The following is a 13182-nucleotide window of genomic DNA, read 5'->3' as shown; positions in this document are numbered from 1 at the left end:
GCATTGTCGAAGAGATGCTGAGGGGTGCTGATAGGTGGAGCCGTGTTGTTCATTACGTTCGGGCTCGACTAGTGGAGGTGCCGGATGGCAGGGGGTTTCTTGAATTGACAGTTCCCTTCCTCCTCTCCCGTCCCGTTGATGAAAGGAATTCCCTGATTTGAAGGCTACGCAAGGCGGGAGAGTTCACGGGACTAGCCCGAAGTAATGTGGCAAACGGTTCCGGGCTAGCTCTTTAATGATGGGGAGGCGTTTAGTTGGTAATCCGACTACGTACCGAAACACTGTGTGCGTAAATGCATTCACCTACCCTACCCCAAAAAAAGGGCTTATTAATTTGGACGGGTTGTTCAGAGTCTGTGCCGTTTGCAAAATTAGAAAGTTTCCCTGCAGCTGAACGATAACCGAAGGTAACTCTTAAATCTACGGCTAATCGCGATGCGGTACATTTGGTTACATGTTCGTTGCCAGTCGAAACCCAATTGACCTCACTGCACTCAGCTCATTTATCACGATCACTATGTCACTTTTAGGAATTCTCTCCTGAGTTGTAGTTGCACCTCACACATTTGTACCCCTTTCAGTCTAAGGATGTGGCAGCTCTTTTGGGACAACCTCAGGTGAGGCAGCGTATATTATTGCAGGAGAGGTTCCTAATAAATAGGACGCGGTATTTGTAGCAGAAATGAATAAACGTATCTGATAGAGATAGAGAATACCGAAAAGTGGCAAGCGCAGAGTTAATGTAAAATTGACGGAGGAATCATTTGCAAAAGGGTAGTTAGCTCAATGCGCTGATTATCTGTATGGAGAAGTGGATTACGCGACAACACAGTAAAATGAATTATCATCTCACATATTGCCTGACGGGATAAGGAACATAGTTGTAAAACGGGTTTGTTATATGCAAAACCTCAAACAAATTCTATAATAAAATGCAAAGTTGACATGCAAAATTATTCTAATATCGTTTACAACTATTACGGACAAATTATTCGCTTTTTATAATAGTAGTAATACTGCATTATAAAGAGGGGATCTTACTAATGCTGGCTCATAATACCGTTGCACATTGTAATTATTCACTCATGGAACAAGTATTTTGAACAGTATTACTTATTAAAAGTCATGTCAGGCAAATATTGAAACGAATTATGTGAATGCAAGGTTTTCCTTTACCTTAAACTATAATCTTGTTTATTGCCAACAATAGTTAATAATGCCCATAGTAGTGTTATCGCTAAGATTAGAATAAAAATCAAGTGGAAAGATTCCAAGGGAAGCAATAGCTTTCGGTTAGTTCGGGAATCGTTGAAGTAACAAATGCTTCTTATCGCCACGTGACTGGTTTCTATTGTGTGTATACAAACGTTAGAATCAGTGCATCAGTAGATTTTGGAGTGATTAGACTGTAATTCAAATGGGTCCTAAAACTGAGAGATTTTCCTGGAAAATCCGTGATGGTGAGTGAACATTGGTTAGCTTCTGGTGCAGTTCGGATTATACCAATGTAACTTATAATCTAATTTTAAAGGGGAAATCGACATCTTATTGTTAACAAGAGAAGACTTGGATGGAGCACTTGATGTAAGTAAAGATTAAATCTTATCTGACTACCTGTGACCGTCTGGCGATAATGTGGGTGTAAATATAGCAATCGAAATCTTAGATAATTTATTTTAACTGAAAATTTAGTGACCATCGACAAGTGTGAGTGAGTCATTGTGAAGAAATGTTCGTTGAACTCTTTCATTTTCGTGCTGAAGGTCGAAAGAAAAATAAAATGGGTTCCAAAAAGAACTGTATTGGGGCATGGACTTTATTTCCGGATCAAAGTTTCTGGCAATTAACAGATTGTAACCAATGGCTAGATACACCCCAAGTGCGCACTCTATTAATGCAGCTAAAGATTATCTTAGCTGAAAAATATGAATTTGTGGTGGTAAAGGTTGAATTCCCTGGAGGGAGTGAAAAGTTGATGGAGGGACATCTTTCTTCAATCCCGATGACAACTCGACCTTAAAAATTTGTAGAAATTAAAGGTGTAAAACAAAACCTTTTTAAAATCGGTTCAATGTCTGCCTGTCTGTTTGTCTATCTATCATATGCGCTTCTCTCAGATACGGCTGTATCCATTAACACATTTGGTGGGAAGGTGGGAACCTACACATGATGCCTAAAATTATATTAGAAATCAAGATTAAATTAATTTCATCCAACTTTTATATTGTAATATATTACAAAAATGAGTGGAATTATACATAGAAACTCTAACTCAGTTGAAGATATTTTTGGGGAGTAGGGCAGGTGAATGCGTTCACATACAAACATACACATAAGGTGTTGCACTCCCGCAACAGTACGCCGTCGGACTACCAACTAAACACCTTCATGTTATTAGAAAACTAGTTTGGAACCGTTTGACATATTACTGACAATGTTGTCTAGAGAAACCTCCCCTATGTCTGCATAAAGCTGCTGAGGAAAGCCGTACCACCCTTCACAAGAGAAAACGGTGTACCCGCCATTGTTCGCCACTCCATTGCAGAAAGCACATTCAGGAAATCGCGCTTACTCAATCGTATGCAGGTACGACTGAAAATGCCCACTTAGAAGTTGGGTAAGGAAGTAATCTATCTCACCATGTGTTCGGTTCAGCCACGGATCTAAATTGTCAATGAGTCACGCAGTCCATCTGCCTCTTGGCTCATTTTAACAAGAGAGTTGCTACTCGTTAAGTGTGCGTTCCTTAACAAGAAGGGCAACGAGGATCACTCCACCATTACGGCCTGTTCTGAGATAGTGTGATAAGCAGATGCTTCTCTCAGAGCTCCCCGCCTCTGGACTTGAGCAAGGTGTTTACGATAGGGCAGAACGGACTGCCCTGCTCCCATGAGAAGACGTTGTGGCGGGATATCGGAGGCAAGAACAGCCGATTTCATTGCCGGCAGTGGGGTCACCTCCAGCTGGCACGAGGCTGGCGCGCGTCCTCTTTCTTCTTTTTCTGATTACTAAAAAATGTAATTGAAAATTTTTCAGTGGAATAAATAATCCCTAAAGTATTTCCTAGTAGACTCCAACATTGCCCATTAGCCGACTCAAGGCCAAAACTATAGTCAACTTGCCGATCGATATAGAATGCAGGGTCGGGATTCCCTTTTTTTGCACCTGTTCAACAGTGCGTCCGAAAACAGGGGCAGTAAAGTCGTATGCATAACCCATTAGGCACGACTTTTCCTGAGATGTCGAATCTTAGCAGACTATCGTATGAAGCGGTCCAGAGGTCCGGCCCTAGAATGGATCCCTACGCTAATATCGACGTGATCTCCATCCTCCTTTCACCTTCTAGCGTGTCATAGAACAGGGAGAGGTCTTTCAGATAATCTCTCAATATCCGCAAGAGATAATTCTCAACGTACGATGAGTCCATTTTATGGAATTGAAGGCATTTCTGACATCAAGCGTTATGAGGAGCACTCTCCGTCGAGATCGGGGACTGTGCTCTTCGTCTCGGTGAATCGCAACCACGACCTCTGTAAAAGCATCCACCGTGGATCTCCCTGCTCTGAACCGGAACTACTTTAGGGATAAGTCGTCGGCAGTGCGGATCGCTTCAGCGAGTCTTTTCCCAATCGTACCAAGCTTACATAGCAGCCGGTAGCCAGCATCGGGTCTCCTTTTCCTTTGCTGAATAGCGCGAGTCTCGCCACCTTCCAGCGACAAGGAAAAATGCCTTTCTTCAGCCAAGCGTTGAAAACCCCGAGCAACAAGCCGGGCCGCTCTCTTATTTTGAAAAGGGGGCAATCCTGGACGTTTTCTGCGCTGTTGACTTTAACCGGCATGGGATGTCTAAGGGATAATGTCCGCACAATGCGGGCCATGTGGTTGGTACTTAGCAGGTAGGGTTTCCGCTGGGTTCGGATTTTCCGTGTGACAAGTTTATAGCCAAGTCTTCACGATTCCTTATTTATGCTTTTATTTATCGCACTACGGACTCTCCTTTTTGCTAACAACTTATGACACTCCTTACGTAGATAGGCAATTTCTGCCGTCCACCAGTCCAGTTATCACGGTTGGGGCCCCGCCAGAGTATGGAAGCCCCACAGGTTGTCGTTACTAAGTTCATCATTGAGTTTACGACATACCCGAAGTGTCCTCTAGCGCGACTTTGCCTTTACCAAGAGCTTCCTGATGATCAATTTCGCGACATTTCATACGCAGGGGGAGCGTCGTCGGCACCCCGACAATTCCTGTCAATCACTTGCGATGTTCTGGCCCTCCGTGCCCGAAACGGCGTCCTCGAAAGCATCAAGCCGGCGCTGAAAGCCGGCATCGTCTCATTCGGCTTGAGGTAAACGTTACAAAAAAAGTCCGAACACCGAATGCAGAAAAATCAATTTCCTCGGCCTTGGACAAGAACATAAAGTCGAATCTCGTCCTGAACCCAGATGTCAGCGGCATCCGATAAGCCGATACCATCTCAGGTCACTGTTTCGGTATTGTTCGCTGATTAGCATCAGATCGGCCCTTACCTCCACAGCGAACTGCACCACAGCTGGTGAGCGGTTGCATTCCATGCATGCTAATTTGTAGGATGCGGATCATGCTGATCGCGTCCTAGTCCTTTCTAGTTTCGCCTTAAAGGTTGGATATCGTTCCGATTCCGCAGTGTGTGCGACGCTCTCATCAAACGCGCCACGATCCCTGCAGAGAACGCAACTTTCTTTCTTATTGCAGCTCTTCGCTTGGTGACCTACCCGACAGCATCTGTCCTTCTGTCGGGTCCCTTGCAAGTTTGCTATTCCCGCTGTTTTCTCACATATTACTCGGGGACTTCGGACTGGAGCATTTACAGAAGTGATACTTATCGGGGCAATGGTTACCTCTAAACTTCCACATTTTATGGTCTGATCCACTTCGACCTTTTCCGGGAGGCAGTCAAGATCTTGAATTTCTAGAAAATGCATAGGCTCTAGGCTAGAAACGAGAGCCTTTTCCCCCAGTAGCCCCTTGATCCGCTTCGCGGAACGAACTCCTGCTAGTCGTATTCGGACTTAATTCAACGTGCCGAAGATACTTCTGCCCCATTCTCTTCGGGTTTCATCCTGTAGCGGATTTCACTAGAGACTTCCGCAAATGTCCTGCCTTCCGTCGGCTTAATAAGCAGAATCGACGGTCTAGTTCTTCTTCGCTTCCTCGTCTTTTATGTAACTAGCTTAGACGGGTCTCTGGTGGCGTAGCTAGTCATTTCCCTTTATTCTACTTGCCTTCTTTTTTGGGCGCTGGAAACTACTTGGATAAAGTCCAGAGTTGCCGTCGCCGCACCACCAGTCGCTCCACTTCGTAATTCTTCTTCTCTTTTGAGGTGTCTCGGTGTCACATGTGTTTCATCCCTCGCTGCATCATTCGCTGGTCGCTGGGGTAAGCGACTTATTTTTGTGCTGCAGCCGAAAGCATTCACCTCTTCTTCCTCCCCTGATATTTCGTTGATTTTTTTTGTGTCATTGTGATTATATTGCATGGGAATTTCACCATTTGAATATATTGAAAAAAAAACCTATTCGAACTACGCTTTATCATAAAATTTTTAAGAACGAGAAGCCCCTACATTGATTATATCCCGAGGGAGAAAGTTCATGGTCTGCTTGGCATGAAAGGCAAACCAAGAAGGTGAAAGTAATTGCGAATATGATCCAACAATGCCAAATATAGAATCTAAAACTGTAAAATCTCATTATTATATATTCGATCCGATATATAGGGTCCCCTTCTTTGGGACCTTGACGATCATCCCCCTCTTTTTCTCTCTGGGAAAAGTCTCGAATTACCAAGAATTTCGTCCGAGTGGAAGCAGCAGATCTGCAGTAAATGCGGGTGGAGTGAAAAGTAACTCTGGGGGGAGATCGACAAGCCGAGCCTTCAACCCTTTTCTTTCATCAATCCGCTTCAATGATTTCGCAGTGAGCCAGATTTTACGACTCCCCTTCGGGACGTAGCCGACCTGCTTAGCACACATTTTTTAATGCTCGTCGCTATTCTCAGGCGGATTACTCAGTATATCTGTCGTCCAATTAGCAAGACAGCTCTCCCATTGTTGAGCGATTGCTGGGTAATACAAGTGGTCGATGTTGAACTTGCGGAATTTTTCTCCTCTTGAGTTCAGGTTTGGATTTCTTGGAATCATTCCTCTCATGTGGACTAATCTCGCTGTTATCCACTTCCTTGACTCCAATAATGTGAACTTTGGTCTGCCCTGAGCCTTCTTACGGGCCTCTTCACGCTTTCTTTCAGACGACTCTGCTATATGTTGGAGTAGCGCACAGAAATCGAAAACCGAATATATTCAAAATTTGTTTAGTTTAAACAATTATCAGATTTAAACTGAATGTAGAGAGGTTGTGCTTAGTATTTATTTTTATATTTTATTTCAACAGGTTATCAGAAAGGCTTTTTTGGTCAAAGAAAATGTTGTAATTGGCGCTGAAATTAACCTTCCAGAATCTGCGCAGGCTCGTGAAGATCTCATTGAACTTTGCCGAGAGGTGTTCACAGATGGAGTATCATTAATTGCTAAGGAAGTGGCCACTGGAAAAGTTGTGTCAGTTGCCTTTAATAAAATCCAGGTAAAAATTTGTGTAATAGTTAAAATTAAGGTTACTATTAATTAAGCTATATGATGGGTGAAAATAATTTCCGGTTTTTAAATCAAGTGAATATGGGTTGCGTAAATCGAATTTTGAGTTTTCCAAGCCAAATTTTTACAACTAATTTCAGAACTTGTCAAATTAACTTCAGAATTTTCCAAACCAATTTCAGACTTTTCAAATTTTCTATTTCAAAGTCAAAATTATATCTATAGTTTTCGCTTATTATAGCACCTCTGATTCGTGGATGGTCTACGAGAGCAGGTCTTGAGCGACCCTACAGTGATTGAGGTTGATTTGGATCAACTTTATTTTCTCACTGCATTAAGCACCTTTTTGAGCTTGAGCCACTTACCGCGTAATATACCCGCTGTTCAGGATGGATTTGGAATCCTTCTTACATTCCCGCGCAACATGACCTGTTTCAATTCAATTCAATTGAAGCATTTTTCAAAAAGATTTGCTCTTTAAGACGACAGACTACCCATGCAATATATCTTCCCGATGTCTAGTAGCTTGCGTGCTGCTTCTGAGCGTAGTTGGATGGACCCCGCCCGTCTATCGCCTTTCTAAGGCTTACAATGGAAAACCCCTACAAGTCGTGCAGCTTAAACTACGTGGCTAAGGCAGTGCAGATTTCTGACTTGGCTGCGAAAACCTCCGGCTCTGGTATTTTCGCACGTTTTGAGTTTCAGCATGAGATCTTCCTTATGGTTCCTCCGGATCCTGCTTACATTTCCCGTAAGTCTTGTGATCAGGGTCAGGATCAGGGTCACCTTTCTTAGTATGTCTGCGTAGGACATGCTACCCGTGCTTGATATGATGATTGTTTCGGATCCTCACTCTCCTGCTTCTTTTTTGCCTTTTTTTTCCAACTTTAGTACGACCGCCGTGCACATATTGATCATATATCGGCACTATTTTTCCGCTTACCAGGGTTTCGGCCTTTTTATTATGGGTATTCTAGGGAGCGATGTGTTCGATTTAAATACCTTTTTGCCTAAGCTGCTTTAGCGTTAGGTGCCACGATGGTCAAGCTGTCCACCACTGATGCATAGCAGTCGAGGCATATCAACCACTGCTTGCTCACTCACAAAACCGCCTGTACTGGGGTTCCGCGCAACTGCACCGTAAGTTTACACACCTTCTCTTCATCCATATTGGTTTATTATTCTGGGTAACATTCCCACAGCTACTTTTGTTCACGGATGGGCGTTTTGCTTCCAAATTTCGTGACAATCGGTCTACCCGTTTCCGAACAAATTGGGTGTGGCAGACAGAGGAACAGACAGACCTCGAATCGATTCTAATAAGGTTCTAAAAATCATCATTTTCACGGTCGATATAACCCACTAATATTAAATTATTGATTTCAATGTTTGCACAACTGGCTTTTCCAAATAACGGTGTTTGCAAGGCTCGGAAAAATGTTACACTGTACGGTGGCTGTATTAAAAGTGATATCCAATAACAATTAGACTCGTTTTTGCAGTTCTGTTCAGTCATCATTTGAAATTTCAGGCATCGGGTGGTTTCCAGATATTCTGGAGATTTTGGTTTTTGGTTTTTCAAGTCGCGCCGGATAGATGGCCACAATATTTTGAGTAGATTTCAACTGAAGAATTTGGTCATCGTCCACTTCTACAAGCATTGCTGACATTTGGAGCAATTCCATCTGTTAGTGCAACTGGTGCTCAGGGTTTGCGACGAGGAAGATGGGGCGGCAACCCTATCGGCCAAACCAAAACCAAGTGGCCGAGGAGAACCTCCATAGTGGTGCCACCGGGAGACGCTGTAATCACTTTGGTTTGCCGGCCGTGATGCAGTAGGCGAATGCTCCAAAGGCCTAATCAGGGGGATCAGACCCGAGTCTGCACGGGGACTCATCTGAAGTTTCAAATTGGTCACGAAACCTTACCAGGGGTATACTGGTACCATGGGAACCGGGAAAGCCCCTGGACTCACATACTTCGGGTGAACTCCTGTTGTATGTGAGGATAGCTCGGTTATTTGCGGTTGGCCCCCCTAGTGGGAGTTTCATGGTGGTTGTGGTTATGCTCAAGCGAGATTCGGTAGAGATTTTTTTTAGATAGTTCGGTAGAGATTTAGGTAATTATTGCATCCACCAGTATGAATGCTAAGCCATGCACTTGGTATAGACTGATACCGTTGTTGCTTGTCTCAGCGGGACTCTGATTGTGGTCACAAAATCAATCCGTGTCTGAAGAGGACCGTAGGATTTAAGTCTCATGACAGGTGCCTACGTAAAACACCATGGGCTTCACTGTTAGCGCAACTGAAGCCGAGGAAGCAATAAAACGAATGAAATCGGGGAAAGCAACAGGACCTGGCAACACGGCATCTGAGCTCTGGAAAGCGAAGAGGTGGGACCCAAAACTGTGGCTCAGTGAATTTTTCAATCGGGTCATTAAGGACGGTAGAACATCATCTGACTGGTAAGAAAGTACCGCAGTTCCAACATGGGAAAAGAAAGGTAGTCCTGCAGAATGTTCAAATTATTTTTCGGTCTGGTTGCTGACGCATACCATAAAAATTTTTGAATGCACTTTTGACAACCGTATTCGCGACAGCGTTCAAATAAACGTAAACCAAACTGGGTTTGTCAAAAAATATTGAGAAAGCGCTTGCCCGTGTGCCACACGAACTCATCTGGCATGCTCTATGACAACACGAAATGAGGAAATCCGATCGTGGAAAAATTATGAGAGAGGCGGCTTCGATTGTATGATCACGTAATTCGCTCTAACGAGAATTCACTTGTCAAGATTGGTCTGAATCGAATTCGATGGTAAGCGACCAAAAGGCCGGCCCAAACAACGGTGGTTTGATACGCTAGGTGGGGATTTAAAAGCTTCCAGATCTGGCTTTTGATAAAACAAAATGAAGAAACCGATCACGACGAGCCGACGGGAGAAAAACTGAAGAAAAAAAAGTACATTAACTGTTAAGCCCGGCTAAACTTGTCTCTTAGCCAAGGTACATGATTCGGAGGAGTGGAGGTGTTTGAGGGAAAATGTTATCCACGTCCTCCAGGAAAGCAGCATGAAGAGCGTTGCCGATAACGAGAAAAGACAATATCGGTGATTAGACTATCCATTTCATCGGTAAGAAGCGAAACTTCACCAGATGTGTTGTGAACCGTGTTCTTCACCAGGATTACCGCACAATTTGCGACCACATGCAAACTTTCGGACGATGCGGTATACCTTCTGAAATCATTGCATTCTGCGGTATCTTCCGCTTCCCTGACCAGCGTAATGGCAAATTCAATTTTGTCACGACGGACACAACTTCCTGAGATTTCGTTCGTTATCGGAGTTCGAGCGAGTTATAGATCTCAGGGGATCTATGCCCAAAAAAATAAAAGACTGGATTTCAAATTCAAACTCAACCTTTATTCGGGCAGAGTTTCTGCCTTCTATTCCAAATTACAGATGCCTCGATTTACTTTGCACATGCGCCGGACACTGTCCCAGGACGTGTATAGAGGTTTCGTCATATTCCTCACAAAACCTGCGAGCAGTGTCCGTAGATATCGCTAGCTTCCCTAGGTAATAGTTCAGCCGACAATGACCAGTGAGAATTCTTACAATGATTCGGAGGTTCTTTTTGGTGAGGTTTAAGCAATCCTTTGTGGGTATGGGTTCGTATCCCCCAATAAGCACCCTGGACTGCTCCATCCCCGGTAGGCCCGCCCAGTATAGTTCCCTCAACCGTTCCTCTTCATTTCTTAGGTTCATAGCCATGAAATCGTTTCCGATTCCACAGAAGGGTTCTCGCCTGTGTGAAGGCGTCCCTGCTCCCTTCTTGGCTAGTTCGTCCGCCACGCCCAACATGGCCTGGAACCCAAAGTATCCAGACCTTGTTGGACGAGCCGAGTGTATTCAGTCTCTCAAGGCATTCCCACAGCAGTTTAAAGTTCACCTGGTTGGACCTAAGTGCCTTGATCGCTGCTTGGCTATCGGTGAAAAGAGCTATGTTCTGCCCCCTGTAGTTCCGTTGGAAATTAAAGGAGGCACATTTGTCCATTGCGTATATTTCCGCCTGGAATATGCTAGTGTACCTGCCCATTAGCTCAAAGTACATTTTCTTTGGACCAATGACACAGGCACCCGCTCCCTCTGCTGTAAGGGATTTGTCAGTGTACCAAGTAATCAGTTGTTGGTTTAAGCTGAATATCGCAGCCACGCTCTCCCAGTTTGCCTTGTTACTCCACCGTGTTTCAAACTTCTTATCAAAGTGAAACCTCGTTGCCATGTTATCTCTTGGTATCAGTAACTCGGGATACGGCCTAGAAAGAATATCAATCTTCCTTCGATTTAGGCACCTCCCCGCCTCACTTATACTACTGGCCATCCTGAATACTGCTCTCTTTGCCTGCATCTGTGTGTGTAGGGGTTAATCCCAAAAGGACCTCCAGGGATGCCGTTCGGCATGTCCTCATTGCCCTACTGATACACACGCAAGCCAGTCTTTGGAGCTTATGTAATTCCCTGGCTTGTGTACTGAGTTCGGTTCTTTCTGCCCAGATTACCGCTCCATAGGTAATCATTGGCCTTACTATTGCAGTATATATCCAAAGTAGTATTTTCGGGCTACAAACCAATTTTGTCCTGCTATGGATCTACAAGTCATCAGAGCCCTCGTGGCTTTCCGACAAGTGTTTCCGACATGTGTCTTCCAGAGTAATTTTTGATCTAGCGTAATTCCCAAATATTTGACCTCTGTTCCCGTTTCACCTCCATATCATGCAATGTTATGGCTCTCAGGTGATCAAGCTTACGCCTCCTAGTGAATGGTACTATGGTGGTTTTGGCTAGGTTGATCCGCAGTCCCACCTTCCTGCACTAGGCAATAGTAACCCTTAGTGAAGTTTGGATTCTATCACATAGAGTATCTTCATATTTGTCCCTACAGATTAAAACAATATCGTCCGCGTACCCCTGGACTTGCATTCCAGTATTTGTTAACACGTCCAGGAGTTCATCCACTACCATACTCCATATCAGTGGAGATAGTACCCCACTCTGTGGTGTTCATGACAATAGAATTTGTACTTGCCCATCCAGAGGGGATGTGAGGGTGTTTCCCACTCCTTTGTGGCTCAGGATATCTTGTATCTCTATGTGCGATGTATTGTCGAATGTTCCTTCGATATCCAAAAACGCGCACAGTGCAATTTCTTTTGTTTCTATGGCATCCCGTAGTACCTCTGTCAGCTAATACAGAGCAGTTTCAGTTGACCGTCCTGCCCGGTAAGCGTGTTGACAGTGATGTAGGCGATTACGCTTTAGAACTTTAGTTCTAATATAGTTGTCTATGACCTTCTCCACCGTTTTGAGTACGAACGATGTTAGGCAAATTGGTCAGAATGATTTAGGGTGAAAAGGATCCTTTTTACCCGCTTTCGGAATAAAGACCACTTAAGTCCGTCTCCATGCCCGTGGGGTGTAGGTGATGCCGTAACACCCACCATTACTCTCAGAGGTCAATAGAGCCTTCAACCCCTTCCGTTCATCGATCCGTTGGTTATAATGCAAAAATTGTGCTATCCATTCAAAAGGTTAACCCTCTTAAAACCCATAAATTGGTTAATAATCAGTTTTCCGTAATTTCTTCTTTCTAAGTTAACAATCTACACTTTTGTATTTTGAATTTCTCCAACCGTTAACAAAAAATTACTCTTACAAATGGATGTAACTTTTTTACACGTCGGTTGCAAAGTTCTATCGGTTACAGCGTTGTGCTTGGAGTGGTCCTGTCGCGATATAATTAAGCTACAAAATATCTTGTTCGCCCTTCATCCAGGGGCTGGGCTAAGTTGATCCTAGCGGTCTAATTTTCTATTAATACTTAATAAAATAGTCAATTCTGAAAGTGCTACTTCGAACTCATAAACTCTAATTATCCTTTATAATGTGAGCATCTAAACTGCCTAAGAATTTAATACAATATGATAAAGAAGAAAATAATTCATTAATGAATGTTGCATTTTACTTAGGTTGCGGGAAATCCGACCGACAAGCCATATTTTGAAGACTTCATCGAACGTCGGTGTCAATCTCCAAATTCCAAATCGCTCCTGAATTTCATGGCTGAAGTGGATGCAGCCTATGACCTCTTCAAAAATTTTCAAGTTGACTGCCTTTTGGAAATAATGTTTCTGGCTACGCTACCGCAGTTCGAGGGCTTAAAAATTGCTCAAAATCTTTGTAAATATTCCATTGAACTGGCTAGAGAACTTAGTAATGGAAAAGGCTTAGATAACGTACGAGAAGATCTCCGGACTAAAAGAATACAAGGTGTCAGTTCAATTTTGACTTCACGTATTTCACAGAGTGTTGGAAAAGCGGTTCATTTAGAACCACTTGTGGACTATCCATACACAAGGTTTTCCTTCAACGGTAAAACATATGCAGATCGTATCGGCAAAATGGACCCAGTTTGTCGGCTAGTTGGAATAAAATTTTAGTGTAATTTCATGAGAATTTGAGTAATAAATATTTAATTAATAACAAGA

The 13182-nt window shown here is 43.5% G+C and overlaps 1 protein-coding gene across 1 annotated transcript; it reads left to right on the top strand.

Moving 5' to 3' along the window:
* The first annotated feature begins 1190 nt into the window (after positions 1-1190).
* LOC119659847 lies at positions 1191-13182 on the top strand. Its single transcript, XM_038068144.1, has 4 exons — positions 1191-1460; positions 1532-1584; positions 6432-6620; positions 12664-13182. The coding sequence occupies exons 1-4, from the start codon at positions 1418-1420 to the stop codon at positions 13132-13134; spliced, it is 756 nt and encodes a 251-aa protein (XP_037924072.1). The 5' UTR covers positions 1191-1417; the 3' UTR covers positions 13135-13182.

The sequence above is a fragment of the Hermetia illucens genome, chromosome 6, assembly GCF_905115235.1.
Source record: "Hermetia illucens chromosome 6, iHerIll2.2.curated.20191125, whole genome shotgun sequence".
Taxonomy (NCBI): Eukaryota; Metazoa; Arthropoda; class Insecta; order Diptera; family Stratiomyidae; genus Hermetia; species Hermetia illucens.
This window is presented reverse-complemented; position numbering and strand designations above follow the sequence as displayed.

Coding starts and splice junctions, on each gene's coding strand:
- LOC119659847 (XM_038068144.1), top strand. CDS start 1,418: ATGGGTCCTAAAACTGAGAGATTTTCCTGGAAAATCCGTGATG. Junction 1,461..1,531: donor TTCCTGGAAAATCCGTGATG/GTGAGTGAACAT, acceptor CTAATTTTAAAG/GGGAAATCGACATCTTATTG. Junction 1,585..6,431: donor ACTTGGATGGAGCACTTGAT/GTAAGTAAAGAT, acceptor TTATTTCAACAG/GTTATCAGAAAGGCTTTTTT.